Source organism: Dreissena polymorpha, chromosome 15 (genome assembly GCF_020536995.1).
Source record: "Dreissena polymorpha isolate Duluth1 chromosome 15, UMN_Dpol_1.0, whole genome shotgun sequence".
In the NCBI taxonomy this organism is placed as follows: Eukaryota; Metazoa; Mollusca; class Bivalvia; order Myida; family Dreissenidae; genus Dreissena; species Dreissena polymorpha.
The window spans coordinates 7905558-7925927 of NC_068369.1; the positions used below are offsets into that span (position 1 = coordinate 7905558).

At 33.6% G+C, this 20370-nt stretch overlaps 1 protein-coding gene and 1 long non-coding RNA gene across 7 annotated transcripts; both read right to left on the reverse strand.

Annotated features, from left to right (window-relative positions):
• Positions 1-1975: 1975 nt before the first annotated feature.
• LOC127859308 (uncharacterized) lies at positions 1976-15865 on the reverse strand. 6 transcript variants are annotated; one of them, XM_052396579.1, is made up of 5 exons: positions 15626-15865; positions 14683-14766; positions 4657-4741; positions 4409-4560; positions 1976-4230 (listed from the first exon to the last, which is right to left on the reverse strand). In XM_052396579.1, the coding sequence occupies exons 1-5, from the start codon at positions 15632-15634 to the stop codon at positions 4156-4158; spliced, it is 405 nt and encodes a 134-aa protein (XP_052252539.1). In that variant the 5' UTR covers positions 15635-15865; the 3' UTR covers positions 1976-4155. The 6 variants fall into 6 exon arrangements, 5 of the variants coding, with proteins under 5 accessions (XP_052252539.1, XP_052252540.1, XP_052252537.1 ...); XM_052396580.1 differs by lacking the exon at positions 4409-4560; XM_052396577.1 differs by having other exon boundaries at positions 1976-4560; positions 15626-15864.
• Positions 9128-12816, reverse strand: LOC127859314 (uncharacterized). The gene is made up of 2 exons (XR_008039311.1): positions 11657-12816; positions 9128-11111 (listed from the first exon to the last, which is right to left on the reverse strand). It is a non-coding gene; the product is annotated as an uncharacterized LOC127859314 (long non-coding RNA).
• Positions 15866-20370: the final 4505 nt, after the last annotated feature.

Consider the following 20370-nt stretch of genomic DNA (forward strand, 5'->3'; position numbering starts at 1 on the left):
TATAAACTCCAAATATAAACGCTACAAATTGGTATTAAGTACGAACATGTCAACCGTAAATCTAGATTCTAAAACTCCAAAACGGTATAATATTTGCAAAAGTTTAAGTTATAACTCGCCGGGCTGTCGAAATCAGAAGGACGCTACAAATTGGTATTAAGTACGAACATGTCAACCGTAAATCTGGATTCTAAAACTCCAATACGGTATGATATTTGCAAAAGTTAAAGTTATAACTCGCCTGGCTGTCGAAATCAGAAGAAAAACTTAATATATGTTTATATATCTGTTTACTACGTAACGTAAGCTTTCTAATGATATATAATTTGTCAAAATCGGCCGAGAAATGAAACTATAATTCAACAAAAGACGTGAGTGGGTACATCAAAATGTATAACCTCGGCGCTTCGCTGTACGCTAATTGTACAAGATCGATAGCCACAACACGGTAAAACGCGCGGCGGTAAAACATAAAATGTGTATTTCTTGTGTTTATCTCGCTATAAATCCAATAATAACAACGGGAGTATACTAAAACGTATATTTTTTGAAAGAGGAATTAATAAGCAACAAGATAACGTATAAACCAATAAAATCGGATGAATAGTTTTTGCATAAGATTGAATTTACTACAGTAAGGGTCAAATACTCGAATCATCTCCTATCAATATACACGCCGTGATACAACTGGTAGTTTAAACACACACATATAGGTTTCATTTAATTAAAAAGTACAGAAAGCTAAAAAGTGATGTGGTTTGTTGTACAACAACAATTGGTTTTGTGTAACCTATTCAAAAAATAATTTCGTTCAAGATAATTCAATGTAATTCTATAAACGACAAACACACTTCGTGTGTTGTGTATGTTTATTTTTAAAAATGTACATAAGTGGTTTAAAAGCACAATTTTTACACATTTAAGAGGTAATCGCTCACATTTATGTCTAATTAATGATAATTTTATGCATTAGCAAAGATTTAACGAGAAAAACTGAAGTTTAAGTTGAACTCAATTTGCTACAGGAAAACGACGGTAGCCGTTTAGACGTAAGCGGGGTAGCTTACGTCTAATTATTTGGACTAATGATGGACAACTGTTATAAACTTAGATACATACATGTACACCTACATAAAAATGAGCAATATACATATACTGGCTTACATATTAATAAAATATGATGTTTACTATTGATGTTTATTTGATTCTTATGTTTGCAATACACCTAATAAACATAATTGTGTTTTATGTTGTATCTTTTTGTAATACCAGTGTATTTTTGTCTTTTTCAATTTCAGGTACCACTACTGTTTCTTGACACAAATTGTTTTTCTACTAATTTGGTTAAAAAATAGTGGTGTGTGTTTTCATCGTTGCTGTAATAAGAGGCTGTGAAAACATAGAAAAGCTGGATTGCCATGTCACATATTGACGGGTTTGCCAGGCTCGCATGGTTGTGAGTATAATTATATTTATTTTATGTAATAGGTGATTAATAACTAATTCTGTGAGTATATATTTTCTCTTAACACCAGTGATTTATGTATATATATTCCTAGGTTTTTTAGTATGCCATTGTTGTTTGCGGACATTAGTTCTGAAAATTTAATTATGTTTGGATGTTTCCAATAGTATTTTTTAATGTGTAATTTTCTTATTTCCTTGTAAAGTGGGCATTCTAATAAAAAGTGGAATTCATCTTCTAGTGTATTGCAAGATAGGCATTTTCGTTCGTTTCTTGGTATTTTGTTTGGTTTGTGCCACCTTCCTGATTCTACAGCGAGTCTGTGTGATGATGTCCTGAGACGTGTGAAAGCTTGTCGGTATTTTTTTATATTTATATTTAAATATCTGGTTCCTTTTTAATGTTTTAGAAACAAGACACATCCACTTAAATGTCCGAAACTCAAAAAACATTCCCCATCCCATTCTGAATACTTTTTTGTTTCCATGTAAATAAAAGTCCTACATATAATATATATGTGAATATTTATTTACAAAGACGATAAATGCATATGGATAATGGTCACACTCGGACAATAAGTAGTATTAACATCAAAATGCAGGATTTTTCAACGGTTATTTTAGTGACATGTATACTTAATATCATTTACAATATTTTACCAATTTTCTTAACAAAAAGGTTCAACATAATATGCATTTAATAAATTAGCATCGCTTGTTCAAATCTTATCAAATTACAGTACATACATATAACACAACTGTTATATTCATAATTTCAAAGTAAAATGCAAATTGATATTCAAAACAATAAAATGTGTATACTTAAACCTATACACACCGTACATGCATAAGTTTTTCTACAACTCATGTATATGTTACTAAGGAAATCAACTTAACATTCACAGAATAATATAGTTTGATCTTCAAAACAAGTAAATATATGTCTTCTAAACCTATATGCATTAATAGTAGCCTATCTAATACTCGTATACATCTAACTAAAGCATAACATATTTGCAATTTTTATAGGAGACAAAATGTGTATAGCTTCTATAAAGTGATTAATCATTATATTTGATTTTTGGTTTACTTATTCGCATTATCAGCAATACATGCTTTGTTAAAATAAATACATATACACCGTGAGATGAAGTTCGGCTGTACCGAGAATTAGTGTATGCAATATTGATTATTATTATTATACCACAAGTATAGGATGGTAAATCGTAACATACAAATAATGTCAAGAGATGATATAAATAAAACAATAAAGCTAAAGAAACAGGTAAATGTACCAGAAATATGGTATATAGTGTGAAGGAATTTTAAACAACTAGGAAGCAACAGAAGAATCAATTATATCTTCGTTTCAACATCGTAAAATAGATAACTTTCCATACTTGCCGGATACATGTTGCAGACTTTGTTGACATATTTGTTTTTCAAAAAAATTCCATGTGTTAAAGGACAGCCTTATGTTGTATTGTGACCTAAGAAATCTATACATTTGACAAATACAAAGAAAATGAAATTCAGATTCAATCATACCATTAGTACACACTTTACACTTACGATCATTGACGTTAATATTATTAAATCTTCCTCTTTCTATTTCTAAAAATGCGAACACACTCGAAAGCTGCTCAATTCAATTTTATGCTTTTCATTATCGATCCATTTCAAGTAGGTTTCAAAACAAAATTCTTTTTTAAATATGTTATAATATTTAAGCTTACTTTGAGACTGTGTGCATTCAAACCAAGTTTGAATGTAAACATAATGGACTCTTTGTTTAAGCATTCACATGTAATCGATTTCGTGGTTCAACCATTCGTTAATGACACCAAATAATCGTGTGTAGTTTTAACAGCATTTGGCCAGCACAGTTTGCTATCAATATTCATGCAAGCATCGTCAGTAGTTAACGTATTAAACACTCTGTTTAACAAAGTATTATGCGATATCTTGATTTTACACTATTAGTTAAGGGCTCGTTCTTTACAAACTATGACAGACTATGGGAAGCGACCAAGTTCACCTAGTACAGTAGCATGTTTCTTGACGAACCCAATGTATTTGTTAACATAATTTATATGCAATTTATCAACCACGGGCATGACGTAAATTCCACAGACTTCGCATCCATATGCATTTATTGTTGCTGCCATTATATATGTCATACATTAAAAAGTACATATAGCCCTCTTACATACATTATTTATAAAGGCGAGCAAAATATCAATGAGCAATTATATAAAAATACAAATATGCATAGGGTAAGAGACTCGTCAATATGATTTAACTATAACAAAAATATTGATCGTTACACCAATATAATACTGGAGTAAATAATGATGTATATCTTAACTCCAGCATTTGTATATAAATTGAAAATAAATCAAGCTGCAAGCATGATAACGAACTTCCTACGTATTCGAAATAATCTGTCCGAACGTATGATTCTTGGTATATATATTGATTTGTTCTGTTTAATTTTTCTACTTTTAAGCACAACATTACAGCCGATCAATCATTATAAAGAACTCAATGCTCAATCAAGCATGATATCCTTTGGTGAAAACCTGAACGAGAGGAGCTCAGACGTTGTACACAAACCAACTAGTTTCGCTAAGGTTTGCACATCCGCTTCAGCGTTGTGTGCGTCGTAGGTGATGTGAAGAAGTGTCCTTGCTAGGTCCACCTGCTTACATGACCGGCCTGGATATTTCTGTCTGAAAACCAGCCATGAGTCGACAAAGCCAGTAACTGAAGAAAGAAATTTCTCGATCATATTGTTATTCTTTAATGCCGACATCAATACTGGAAAGTCAAATGCCTTCCCATAATGTGCCACGAGGAAGACATTTTCGAACCGGGCAAGCCATCTTTGTAATTGTGTAAGAGCTGTTTGTATCGAAACACACTCGACACGCTTTTCATTTACCAACATATCGCCGTTTGCGACAGAAATGCCCGTCAGCTTCTGTGCATCATCAGTTATTGGAATCTTCGGCATGACATAGACTGAAAATGAATCTCCTGTCTCTTTCTCCTTAACTGCAATTTGTGTTATATGGGGCATCCGAGGGCCATCAACTGGAATTTCAAAATAAATTGTATACGAAAAGAAGTTCTTCAGTTGATTATGAACAAGTTCACACACAACATGAATTGCAAGCACAAACGTCTTACTTAATCCAGTAGTTTCAAGGTCTATTATAACCAGGGTTGGCTTCTGATGTTGCACACGTTCCAGGTTTCTTTTAGGATTCTCCACCTGATAAATAGATTCATATTTCACACACAACATATTCGAAATTCAGATATAAAGCATCTAATAATCAGAAGGATGCTCACAATACAATACAAGCAATTTTCCACAACCGATGGTCGGTAAGGTCGGTTCCAATCATTGGTTAAACCTAATTAAAACCAACAAAGTAATATTCCCCTGAAATTTCCTTTTTATCATTATTATAATGCCAAAAACGAACTTCCATGCACCATATGAAACCAATGTTAGAAGAACATTTGCTTAGATATTGTAATGTATTCGACAAATGTCCAACCTAGTCTCAAACTATAAATACCATTAAGATAATAGTAAGTAAATATCAGGGAAGTGCTTACAGATTTTTGATTTTAAAAATAGTTAATTCAACTGTGATGCTTTGATTTACCCAAATATTTTTTTATTAATAAGTATGACTCTTTGTGAGTTATTGGCAAATTAAAACCGGCAAATTTAACCCCCAAACTTAATTCCTAATTGACTGTTCCAATTCGTTTAACCTAGTTTTGTTCCATAGTTGTATACTTTCGTCTTGTCTCTAAATGTATTTAACCTAAGAGTGATGCTAATAATAATGTACAGTTGGGGCAACTGGAGGTTCATTAGGTACGTTGTATATTAAACGTTGTAAATTGTGAAATAAATGCATCGAAAAGAAAAACAAATTAGACACCGACCGTGGTTCGAGCCTCGGACAATGCAGAGAACGCAGTTGTAGACATAAATAAATAGAATATTGTCTTTCAGGATGATACCTGCTAATTATATCCACATTAAGATAGAATATGAACTGATGCAACCCAAACTTTGATGGACTTATCATAGTACACAGAATAGAAAACAGAAACGTTACAGAGGATAAGTTTTAGAATAGTATAATATTTAAAGCATAACTTAAAGATATTTTAACATCATGTTTTAGCTTCGCAAACAACAGTTTCTAAGAACAACAATCACACAAGAAAAGGAATAAGGAGTTTGTTTTCAAAATTAAGGCAAAATCTACGGAATACCGTTAGGGCAATCGTGGTTACACATTAAAATCCAGATGGCGACAATGCGATAGTACGATGACGACAATGCAATAGTACGATGGCGACAATGCGATAGTACGATGGCGACAATGCGACAACGCGATTGTACGATAGCGACAATGCGATAGTCATCGTACTGTCGTCGTCGTATTATCGCCTTGTCGCCATCGTACTATCGCACTGTCGCCATCGTATGGTCGCACTGTCGCATTATCGTCATCGTAATGTCGCATTGTCACCATCGTACTATCGCACTGTCGCCATCGTATTGTCGCACTGTCGTCATCGTATTATCGCATTGTCGCCAGCGCACTATCGCATTGTCGACTATCGCCTTCCGGTACACAAACTATTCTTATTGCAGAAACAAAATAGATGACTTTCTAAAGATGTACTTTGAAAGAGTTTAGAGTTATAATGAAATCAAAGTCATTTTCATTTTTGTTTGAGTTGATCGTGGGAAAAACAATATTTATGAGCCTAATTAAGGTTCTTTGACCTTGGCCTTTTAATAAATTAAGCATTTGGATTAAGGGACACAAATCGTCGTTTCAAGAAGAAGTAGTATCTTATATTTATGTCACGAATTATCATACTGTATACAAATATTGCGGTCGATGAATTATTTTGATAATGTTGAAAATTAAGTTATTGGTTTTATTGAGTATAACAATTTTGTGATATATATCGTACAATATGTTTTATTCATGTTGGTGACTTCTTAATTTAGTTGATCGCTTATATATTTAAAAAAAAGACATCTTATGTATTATATAATGTGTTTATGTTCTGTAAAGATTTTGGCCATCGTATTTACGTTGAAAAGTAAATTAAATATAACAAATAATATTATTAACCTAATGTTCGTCATGTGATAATGCCATTGCGATACGACTGGTAATTGATATATCCTGCATAGGCGCCACCTCCTATCATAAGCGCCATCTCCTAAGCATTTGCTCCATCTCTTTTGGAAAAATGCAAAATTATCTACTTCATCGAAAAGAAGCCAATATGTTTGTGCATGCAGCATCTAATGTATGTTGTACGCAATCGGTTGATGCCGTTTGCGATTTAATTGGGTGGAAATTTTCTCGTCACAAAGGAAAATCTCATCGAAATGCTTGTTCAAACTCCACCATGCCACAACTTATAAAGGTTGTCACGTTTTTAAATTGGTTGAGAATGTATGTTTCACTACATTTTTGGATGAATTAATCTTCGCCGAATCGCATTACATTGCCTGATTTTAAAAATAATGTGAAATATGTTGAAAAAAACATAAAAATCCCTGTAAAATTATCCATGCAATTAGAAAACCTCGAGCGCCACCTCGGAAGTTGCATTAGCTCATTATTTATTAATGCATCTCAAAAAAGAGGAGGCACGCGTGATTAAAGGCCGTGCAAGATGGCACTAACGGTATTCCGTAAAAATAAATTAGCATTTATTGTTGTATGTGATGTAAGTTTCGTTTAGTAATATTGTGAACTTCATAAAAGGATTATTTAACAAATATATTTATGCGCGTGTTCTTGTACACTTCAGTGTAATGGTTCAGCAACTGTCCTGTGTCGATATGCAGATAAGATTAGGTGGTCGTCATGCTAGACTATTAAAGGGGCCTTTTCACAGATTTTGGCATGTTTTGAAGTTTGTCATTAAATGCTTTATATTGATAAATGTAAACATTGGTTCTTAAAAGCTCCAGTAAAAAATCAATAATAAAATTTAAAAAAAAAAGAAAAAAGGTAACCCTCGGCAGGACTCGAACCACTGACCCCTGGTGTTCTGGAGTAAAAAGTCTACGCACAAGACCTCTCGGCCATCCTCCGTATACCATTATAGGTGTATTAAATACTTCATAAAAAATAAGTATTGATGCAAAGCATCAAAGGGCGTCGGGAATTTCAGTGTAAAAGGCAGTCAATAAAGTAACATGGAACGATTTTTTTTCTACTGTAAATATTAATATATTGGCCAATTATTTTAAACAAAATAGAAAAAGTTACTGGTATAACCATTATCTATGATTGTGTGTTATAACCCCCAAATAACCATTATCTATGATGTTGTGTTATAACCTCAAATAACCATTATCTATGATTTTGTGTAACCCCCCAATTATTTAATAGTTCATTTTATTTACTTGGTTTCCTTTTTTTACTGGCATCCGTGTGCAGTTTTCATTAATGGAACAGAACTGTGTAGGTTTTAAAAAATCTGCTTCATCTTGTAAGCGTAATTTCATATTGGTCTCAACTTCAAGGGGAGATGATTCTGAACTTATTCTTACGTTGCTCATTTACGATAGGGGTTGAGTACTCATTGATATGAAAACACTGTACAAGTTTTACGACCCCCCCCCCTCTCACACATATATTTCATGGGCATAATAAAAACAAAAAATGGTTACAATAAAACAGCATATTTATTTAAACTAAAATGTCTACATCAAAACAAAAAGTTAACATAGAACACAAATAAAATAATTTGATTCTACTGGGGATCGAACCTTGGGCCTCTCACATGTGAAGCGAGCGTGTAACCACTACACTACGGAACCGCTTGAAAAATCACCTTCTAACTAAGATATTAATAAGCTATTAATAGTCGGTTTAAATGTAAACCCGGAAGATTAAACGCTGGATAGTGAGCGGGGTTAAAGGTCCATACCAAAGTGTCCATACCACTAGCAAGATACGGGTCAGGCCTGCGGCCTTCTACATGGGGTTCTTAAAAAAAAACCTGTAGGAGGACTTGATAGTAATGAGACTGGGGTGCTGTGATGGTACTCTTCATTGATAAGCGGCTGCTTCCTTTATCAAGACTCATTATTACAATTAATAATACGTGTCGCGCTTCGCGCTCTATAGCGCCTTTATTAGTAACTAGGTGGTTGCTAGGATAGTGGAACAACGAAGGTTTTAATGTGTTTACGAACCCCCCCCCCCACCCTCTCACACAATATTTTTCGAGAGCCTAATGGGTACTTTTCCAGAAACACTCTTTATTATTTCCACATAGTAAATTGTATATCACAACTAATTGCAAAATTTTAAAACTTTTTACCAGCCGGTGAACTTTTTATACTTGGTTGAATACACCTACCCCTTGACTCGGTTGGGCGTTTTCTATGGATTTACCCTATATCCAAAATATATAGTTTTTTGAAATGGGATATACATATATTTTGACAATTAACTTAATAAACGTACTCGACTGGATTTTGTTAGTAGATACAGAATTAAAAAAGTGTCATTGAAAGAGAATTGTGCCTTTGATGTCCAATAATATATATGCACTTATCTGGATAAAATGGCAAAAACGACAACAAATGGTTCAGAAACTTTAATTACGTTTTATGTCCCTTTTAGTGTGATGAAATGCATATATTGTACATATTTATTTAACACAACATATTTTCTACACACTGAATGAATTTCAGGAAGTTTTACCGTTCCTATCTCAAGAAATTTTACTTTGAGTATGCCTAACCCAATTCATTTTGCACGCAATGAATTAAGGTATAAATTTGTATATCACTTCTTTTTGGGGGTTTTCTAGTTGCTTATTAAAAGCTACAGTTACTAACCATGACATGTGAAGAAATTTAGCTTACTTTGTATTAATATTGATATAATAATACATTAAACAGAGCACCGCATAACGGGTGCCACGCTCTGCTGCGAAAGCTTGTCAGAATTTTTTTTAGAGGTCACAGTGACCTTGACCTTTGACCTAGTGACCCAAAATGGGTGTGGCGTGTAGAACTCATCAAGGTGCATCTACATATGAAGTTTCAAAGTTGTAGGTGGAAGTACTGTGATGTTAGAGGTAAAGTTAAAGTTTTATATTAGAGGTCACGGTGACCTTGAACTCACACCTAGCGACCAAAAAAATGGGTGTGGTGTGTAGAACTCATCAAGGTGCATGTACATATGAAGTTTCAAAATTGTAGGTGGAAGCACTATGATGTTAGAGGCAAAGTTAAAGTTTTATATTAGAGGTCACAGTGACCTTGACCTTTAACCTAGTGACCCAAAATTGGGTGTGGCGTGTATAACTCATCAAGGTGCATGTACATATGAAGTTTCAAAGTTGTAGGTGGAAGCACTTTAATTTTAGAGCCAATGTAAAGGTTTTAGCATGACGGCGGACGTCGGACAGCGGACTACGAAGAGGCTATGACAATACCTCGGAGTTTACTCCGAAAACAGCCGAGCTAATAATACAATCTTAAGGTCACCTAAAGTCAAAAGGCAACATATGAATACAGGCGCAGTTCGCCATAAAATGTCAAAGTTGTCCCAATATTACGTAGCATAAAGATGTATAAGTTATCATGTTTCTTTAAACATGTAACACAATAATATACAACTTATATTTTAATAAAAACAGCCAGATTAATGACAACTAGATGTACATAATTTAGTATCAGTATCAAGCCATTGCGTGATTTTGACCGGCCGCGTGTCATTTGAAAGCCATATTATCTCGTTTCGTCACTTTTCGTCACTGAAAAACTGACCGATTTTAGGGACTTCAGATAAAATATTTTTTTGCGTTTGTGACTTTTGGTAGTCCCTCATTGTTTTTAGCAATGAAAGTATCCCTAAAGTCATCCTCTCCGGAACTAGAAAATATGGCTTTCAAATGATACAAGGCCAGTCCATATCCGCAATGTTTTCAGCTGTTGGTCGCTTTAAAGTTCCTCTTTGCGACATCACGTCTAACAATCTAATGTTCTTTGCCTTTAAGGCTTTTCATGACTTAAACAAACTGAATTATGGATTGCAGTAACAGTAAAGATGTGGGCCATATTGTCAGTAATTTTACATGTTTTAAGCAAAGATCCCAGTGCTTCAACATCATCAGGAGCACTGTGGGCGTTGCAGGTTGCCTGGAGAACACGTTCACTAGATCTTCCTGTTTGTGTGACTCTCCAGAATACGATTTTTGAAAACCGGCAAAGAGTCAACAAAACTGCTTACACAATTACAAAACGTTTCAAAACAGTGTGTGTTCAGCAATGCACTAACCAAAACCGGAAAATCAAACCTGCGCCCATTATGAGCAACAAAAATGGCTCTTGGAAACTTTGCAAGCCACATCATACAATCATGTAGAGAAGTTTTAATTGATACACTATCAACACTTCCACCATTTACACGCATTATACCATGATCATCAACAGAGATGCCAATGATGAGCTTCGGAAGAAATTGGCACTGTTGTCTTCACATATGTCGAGAACGTAAAACCCGTCTTCAAATGCACATCAGCAATCTGAGTAATATCAGGCATTACTGTACCTCGAACTGAAATACAAAATTAAATTCACACAATGCTTATTTCTTGAATTTTATAATTCCCCTTTAAGTTTCATTCTGACGCCTTAGATGATCGTTGGTTATGAGAAAAATAATTTTTCAGCACAACAAGCACATTAAATATTGACAAGTCGTTGAACTCAAATTATCGCTTGTGAAAAGAAATCACCATTTATATGAATAGCTCAGAATTTTAATGTACCTATGCTCCTTCATACATGTAAGATTTATTGCTAAAAGTAATGAATTTATTTTTAAAAATTGTAGTTTTTGGAATAGCTTTTGATATTTATAATAACAATCACAAATATTTTTAATAATGTGCCTGCCCTGGAGTTCTAACCAAAAATCTTTTAAAAAAAATGTAATTTTACCAAACTATGAACACAGTGCCTTTAATAAAACAATTATTATTAATATGTTTCATGTTCATCTGGAATAGGAAATAAGAAGACAGTTGATGACAAAAAATACTAAAACTTGGCACCAGAATAGTCAATAACATTGTATTAAAAGTTAGTTTTTACACTTACTCCATTTCTTTCTCATAAGCATCAATGGCAGCCTTGTTAGACGACGCAGTTGAGATTTTCTTGATGGACTCCCCAGCACGAGCCTCCATCTTCTTAAGATTTCTATTTGCCATAAGCGTTATCTTTAGAGTGGTTAGGAAGTTATATACCTTCACCGGCCTGCCCAAACTGACTATCATTGCTGAAAAGAGAATTGAAAATGATAATAACATGAAAACGAAATAAGGCCGTAGTTACTTAATAATGACGTCACACTGTTTTTTCATAGAATCCATTCGTATAATCATTACATTATTAAATAACATGAATGAGCAATCAATTGGATTTAAGAACACAAATGCGAAACTAAATTTGAAAACTGAATATGATGGACACCGGAATGTTTCCTTATATATTACACGATAAACAAATATTCACTGGGAATGACACTTGGAATTTTAAGGGGTCTGAAAATGTGTTAGAAGTCCAAAGATCAATGGCAATTGTACAATGATTAAACATTGATAGAAATGGCAGGTTGAAAAATGAAGACATGCATACCTGTTCCAAGCTTGATATTTACGTCAAAGCATGGCATTCCCCTGATCTTGAGGTGGTGCTGCTTTCCATAAGCAACACGGTTGACTTTTCTACAGTCAGGGTTTTCACAAACAACGTACAAATAACCACTGATGCCATTTTGTAGTTCGTCAACAATGTTATATATTGTCAAAGGAATGGGACACAGATAACAAATTTGACCATACTGTAATTTGTTTAGCATTACCTCCAGCTCAACGAGTCAATCAATCTTCTTCCATCCCCCCACCCACTTCTGCTTACTCTTTTCACGCCATTTAGCAAATGCGAATAGCTTTTACGTGAGTCATTTTCACACAAATCGCCATCGCAGAGCTCGGTAAATGAATAATTGTTTTCTAACACAACGTTGTCGATCGGTGTTTGCTTCTTCCTCGATTTTGCAAATCGCTCGCTTTTATTTCGCACTTTCATTTTGCTAAGAAAATGTCAACAACCGTGACGTCATGAACACAAATATTTTATGAAACGAATTAATTTAACTTATATTTGTATTGTATAGTTATTAAATCTTAAAGAGATAAGCAAATTTAACTCTTAAATAAAAAATACAAATTTATTTCGTGTATTTAGTATAATTTCCGGACTTTACCGTAGATATCGCTTATAGCCGAAACGCTTTCCGAATACGGCGATATCGACCGACTATTCCCGATCTCACTAGGCACCTACTGCCTTAATAAGTGACTGTAGTGACACAGTTATCAATAAAGCAATAAACCGTGTTATCGCTGTCGTCTTGTAAAATTGAAGAAAATACGCGTTAACCAAAACTCCAACAGCAAAAGTCTGCGCTATTGTTACAAAAACCACAAAATAAATATATTTTGATTATGTTTTGTTTTTATACAAAACCAGAAAGTTTCGCGTATTTGCCCAGTCCCTGTAATCTTTTGCCTGTGATCAGTTATTAATTAAAACAATTAGCTTTGCATTATTGGCAATAAATGTTGTAACAAATGTAATAGGCACAAATGCAGTACTTATTTACACTAATTTACACAAAAAATCGCCACTATGCAAGAAATTATTATAACAAAAATATATGCATTGATCCGTATTATAACTTCTCCTCCCATAAGCGAAAAAAACCGCATTACATACTAGACGCCGCACTCCAGTGCGACGCCATAACCGATCCTCGTAGTTTCACAAAATATGACGACAACAACAGAACTCTCAAAATTATTAAATCGTTTCGCGTTGCAACGCTTTATAATTTTCAGGTTTTTAAATCGTCAAAAGATGCATATAAAGGCTATTTTAGAGCATGGTAAATGTTCAGTATTACGGTTTCCTCACAAATATCATAACTAAATCGAACATTTGCGAATATTAAACAACTTTTTTTCAATTTTGTCAATTTACCAAAACGTGAAAAGGCCCCTTTAAAACAACGCGTCTGGAAAAGAACGCAAAATCTGGTTTGCAATGCAGACTGATTCACTACACAGTACATGGCCGCGTTGTAAATCAACTCGGCAAATGAAATAATTTCAAAAGGAAGTATATTGTATAGGTGGTTTAAACATGTGTTGGATCACACACACCCACACCTATTATTGTGTATTAAAGTCATACACGGATGCAATGAAATGAGTGCAGTATACCGTTCATAAGTAAGCTAAGAGAACAGATTATAGATAAAGATAAGAGTCTGTTGTGGATTCATAGATTGTGAACGAATATTTTTTGCAAAAAATAACGTAAAGTAAAGTTTACCCATAAAAAATCTGTTTTCCTTATAGCAATAGCCTAAATTTGAACGATATATGTGGTATGGTAATGCTCGTTTTTATTTTATGTGGAACAATATATTCCATTTTAATTTCCCGCAAAGATATCTATTCAAACAGCACACGACACTAACATGGTACATGAACATGTGTTGAATATATTGTCCTACCTACCCCTCAAAAAAGAGCATTTTGTATCTTGTTGAATCTATGTTACGAGACCACATCTAGCGTTGAAATATTGGCTATTGCTAAAAGGAACATTGATTGTTGATGTGTTTACTTTACTTTTAAATTTTGTTCGAAATATTCGTTGATTTCGAGTTGTTTTTTTTTGGCTATTATGTATAGACCATTAAATTGGACATTAGAAACATTTAGCTAATATTTAGACATATTTTTATACAGTGTTGTTTTAATTGAAAACCATAATTTACCGTCTAGTTTCCTCCTGCTCCATTTACAGTGTGTGTTTATCTTAATTTCAACTTCGTGCATGTAAATGATAAATCATAGTGCTATCAATAAAATTATGCAACTGTTATTTGAAAAATTTTGGTAATTTCGTATTCCTTTTAGTTACATTTATATAATGGCATTTCTGTTGGCAGAGACTATACATGTGTAATACATGTTTTCGAAAAAAATGTTTACATGGCATATATTATACGACATTACTACACGTGATACGATGCAAACGAAGAATCTTACACTTTTCTTTTTTCTTATCGGGTCTTTTCGTGTCGGTTCCTTCTTTTCCATCTTCCTTTTTTTTCTCCCATCCCTTCTGCCCTGCTGTAACGTAACGAATATTTGGGGCATTATTGCATTAATGTAATAATCGAAATTTGTATCAACGCAATCAACCAAATTTCATACAATCTTCAACAGTCAATCACGCCTAGATCAACATTTAATTGCCTCAGGATATCAAACGTCAATAAGTACCGGACACGAGTCCTTGTTTATCTTGTTTGTCAAAACATCGTTCAATTGCATACTGCATATTTACGTTGCAGTTGTTTGACACGTGACTTTTCACACGACTCATCAGTATTAGCACACGTTACAATCGAATGTTTCGTTGTTTATATTTGTTTTTTGACAAAACATGCTTGAGTAACTAAGGAATCTCACGCACACTACTGGACGTAGCGGACACACAACATTTTTGTTTTATCTTGTATTTCACGAACATTTGAAAACGTTGTGTTAAAACTAAATAAGCAAAAATAAAACTCAAAGAAAACTGAAATTGACGTCTATGTTATTGTGTTCTCCACGAACTACGTGACATTCCTTCCTTCCTTTCTTCCTTACATCCTACCTTCTGTCCCTCACTCCCTCTCTCCCTTCCTCACACCGTTCTTCCCTTACTCCCTCCATTTCTCAATCCATTATTTAATTCCTTCCTATTTTCCTTTTTTTCTTGCTTGCTTTCTGTTTTCTTTATTTAATTATGTATTTCATTCTTAATTTGAAATCTGTAAGATGTACTGTTATTGAAATATCAAATTCAATATCACTATTTCCTTATGCGATGTGATTATTTACAACGTAAACAACGCGATATTGGTTCATCAAACTAAACTGTATAAACAGTTAATTAATCATCGGGACGGTCATTATAACACCAAAAAAAATTATAACTTACAAAGTCCATGGTTATTCCTCTTCTGTTGTCTTTGTTTATTGCGAATATTCCGAACTTTGAACCAGCTACCTCAGACTTCGCCAAACGCTAAGGGCAGTGTAAACGACTCTCGAATCTCTACGCGGAAATTGATACTTAGTATCTTAAAACCTTATCAAGGTTGTACCATAAATAACTTGTAAATTTGCAGAAAACAGGAAAGTATTAAAACATCGGAGACATTCTATACATAGATGGTGACGTCACTACGTTATTGTCAGTAAGACCGGTGTGACACAATGACATCGGGGATAACCTATTGCGTGTCTTTAAATTGGAGCGCAGAACTATGGCGCACCAAAGGGGTCGAAACTTTAACTTCTGCTCGAGCAGAAAAAAATGCTGCTCGAGCAGCATTTAATGCTGCTCGAGCAGCAATTTACTGGTCGAGCAGCATTTAAATGCTGCTCGAGCAGCAAAATCCCTGCTCGAGCAGCAATATGCTGCTCGAGAAGTATTTACTTTTAGAATAAGCCATTGAACCCGTCAGCCAATCAAATTTAAGCTTTCAAACGGACGACATAAGCTATCTCTACGGAAACGAAATAGACCGGTGTAGCGTGAGTATTGTTTGATCGTGAGATCTGTCACATAAATCGGAAATCTGACGATTTTCACAGTACCCCGTGAGATTGCTCCGATCAGTCGCCGTGAAAAATGTCAGATTGATGAAAAATAATATTTAACGCAATGTTGTTTCAATTCAACTTAATTTCGCGTTTTAACAGCTTGCAGTTATTTTCGGACATCTTTTTTTCGGACGTTGAACCTAAACACGTTGTTCACAACAAAGATATCAGAACAGAACATATTTTTTATTCACGTAAACTTTACAGTTTTTTGTGTTATATATATATGCATACATATAATAATATATCAAAACAGTAGTTATAACACCATGCAAACATTTAAATTTTAAAACGATTTTCGTTTTAAATGTTATATATATCGATGATGTACATGCATTACGTTGTAAAGAAATATGGTAATGCCTAATTTACAGTCATGAGTGTTTCAGTGTTTTAATACAAAGATATAACATTGATTTAAGAAAATATTTTCAGATTATATATATATATTCCAGAAATGTATAATCCCAATCAGTGTTTTTATCATTATTTTAGCTAATTTACATGTACACTCAATTCAGGAAAACTATTGTATTATATTTCACACAATCATAATTACCACTATCATCATTTATTTATTTGTCAATAAGCTTGATTGGTAATTGTCGGTTCGGCTCGGGTAATGCTTTAAAGTACCCCGTGTACTCTTAAGTATACTTTAATGTACCCCCGGTACGCTAAATATACGTAAACGTTCCGTCGGTGTGTCTGTCAGTGCAGTCACTCACAAACTTTTCAGGGCTTTATCTCAGAAACTCAATATAAGTTTTCAACATGAAACTTTATGGGTGTATAAATATAGCTGAAGAGAGGTGCCATGCACAAGAACCCTAACCCGTCGCTTTCTGAAATAAGAGTTATTGCACTTTGTTGTTTTTGTATGATGTAACTAGTGCTATATCTCAGATACTATACAAGATTTTAACATGAAACTTCATGGGTGTATAATTATCAATGCACAAGAACCATAACCGTATACTTTCTTACATAACGGTTATTACCTTTTCTTGTTATTGTTTTTTTTATGATGTAACTTTTCAGGGCTATATCTCATTTATAGAACCATGCATAAGAACCATAACCCTTCACTTTCTTAAATAAGAGTTATTGCCCTTTGTTGTTTTTGTATGATGTAACTTTTCAGGGCTATATCCCAGAAACTATTAATACAAGATTTCAACATGAAATTTCATGTGTGTATAATTGTCAATGAGAATAAGTGACATGAACAGTCTGACGTTACTTTTCAGGACTATATCACAGATACTATACACAATTTTAAGATGAAATTAACTGGATGTTAAGATATCATAAGGAGAGGTGTCATGCACAAAATCTATAACCCTACACTGTCTTAAATAAGAGTTATTGCCAATTGTTTGTTTATGCTGTAACTTTTAAATAAGTTGGATAAGGGTACAACCCTTCAAATAAACTTTTCTGTTAGTTCTGCACCCATCAATAATCAAAATTTATTTGGCGGGGGATATTAATTTAACGAATTTGCTTATTATTAGTCTAAACTTTGAAATGAACTTAATATTTTAAGTAGCATTGAGAATATAAGACACAACAGACTCATCAGTCATCAGTATTATGTTAGCATAAAAACCGGTTCATGAACATGAAATGATAAGTCATTTCCGCCATCGCGATTATTTATTTTAAGTCAATATCTTTTCACGCTTTGGTAAATTGACAAAATTGAAAAAAGTTGTTTCAGATTCGCAAATTTTCGTTTAAGTTATGATATTTGTGAGGAAACAGTAATACTGAACATTTACCATGGTCTAATAGAGCCATTATATGCATCTTTTGACGATTTTAAAAACTAAAAATTATAAAGCGTTGCAACGCGAAACGATTGGATAATTTGGAGAGTTCTGTTTTTGTCGTTAAATTTTGTGAAACTACGAAGATTGCTTATATAACGTATAAAATACATTCAGCATGTGTACTCGGCGGAATAGCTCAGTAGGCTACAGCGTTTTTGCTTCAGGACTGTGGCAGGACTCCAGGGGTCACTGGTTCGAAACCTGGTCCGGGCTATGTTCTTTTCCTTTTTTTAATTTTATTCTTGATTTTTTACTGGAGCTTTTACGATCGAATGTTTACATTTATCGATATAAAGCATTTAATGAATAAGTTAAAAAAATGCCAAAATCTGTGAAAAGGCCCCTTTAAGGCACTCATTGAAAAATACATCACTACATAAATAAATATCTAGGTCAATTGTGATTCTGTCAAGCAATGATTATCATATCAATTATTATCTCCAGAGTTATTCTTTTTTTTCTTGCACTTATCATAATCTAACCATCTGCATTATTTTTGCCAAACAGGTGGTTTTGCAATCTGAGCACCACAATCATCAATTTTTTGTGTGGATATAAAGATTTTATAAAATTTATGATTTTAGGACCTTAAGTTTCATTGTGCTGTACTTGTTTAGGAGATGTGTAATATCAACTGGCTTGTTCTGTTTTCAGAACTAAAAGGCACAGAAGGATTTTATTAATATTTTGTTGAGTTCTCAGATTAATCGAGCCCAAAGCACTTCCTGCTACAAAAACATATTTTCGAGCAACAACACATATTGATAATATACTCTTGGTTTATTAAGACATCAACAATAAGCAACATGTATGCATGAGCACATGATATAGTAAATATGATTTATATATAAATTAAGAAATGTTTCAGTTGAGAAATGCATTTCTCATTGAATCACATGTTATTAAAACCATCATTTTGAATAGAAATTACACATGCAGTAACAACCAGCTGCAAACAAATTGTTTCTTACATGATTACTTATGCATGTCAAGGATAGGAAATTACACACATAAGGAATGAAATATCCATGTGCAGGTATCAACAGTTGTCTTTGATTTAATCTATCTTGAATAATGCATACTTTTTAACATGAAAATCTCATTATCCACAAAACACTAAATTAAAAGTAACAGGAAGGTGGTAAAAAATTCATTATTTCAGTTACAAAGCAATGAATTGAAAACTATCGGTACATTCAAGTTATCTGTATAAAACATGGCATCAACTTAAAATCAGTATCAATACATGTTTCACCTTAAATCCGCAGATGTTGAGTAAGATTGCCTTTTTAAACAAAAAATTATAATTGCCCTAAAATGAGTGATTTAACAATATACAAAGAATACTAAAGATTTTAAAATCTCACAATGAACAACATAGTTATGGCCCGGACAAGCTCATTTATGGCCATTTTTTACCTTTGAATTCATGTTTTAAAGGCTTCATTTCCATCCCTTAGATACTGATGAGCAGCAAACAGCATAAAACCTGAACAGTCTGCAAGTGACTCGAGTTACTCGCAAGCTGTTCTGGTTTACGCTGTTTGCACACAGCCATTTTCACTTTGCTTCTGAGTGGGAAAGGGTAAAATAATTTATCTCCATCCTAAAAGAAATGTACTTTAAAAATGTACTTTACAACACACATGAAGTAAATGCATGAAGTAAACATTGGACTTTCATAAAATGAAAGTAAGCGATCGAAACAACAGCATGTGGTTGGTTGATAGTTGCCAGGATAAAGCATTAGACATCCTTCTTTAACATCAACAGGCACTAAATGTTTATGTTACCCCAGTTCAAACAAATCTTAAGATTGCTGATGACATAACCAAGCCATATCAATACATCCCAAGAGTGCAGTATAGACATAGAAACCTATAAAGTCAAAGAATGGAAGGTGATAGATAAATGAAGCCAACACAGAATCCAGACAAACAAATTGTAATTAATCCAAAGAATAAAATTAGCAAAATGATCTAAGAATTAACCCAAAGGATAAGAAATGAAGCCAAAGACTACTAAGCTTACAGATTTAAGAAAACAAATGAGGAATCCGGCTATGTACATTAATAAAGTATATAGCATAAACAAGAAATTCAGTAAGACAGTAAAAAAAACATATAATAATACATAATCCAGTCAAATAATATGGGAATTCAGACAAAAAGGACGGATTTTAGATTCCATTGAAAGAATAGGGAATCCAATCCATGAATCCACTTAATAAGAAATCAAGTCA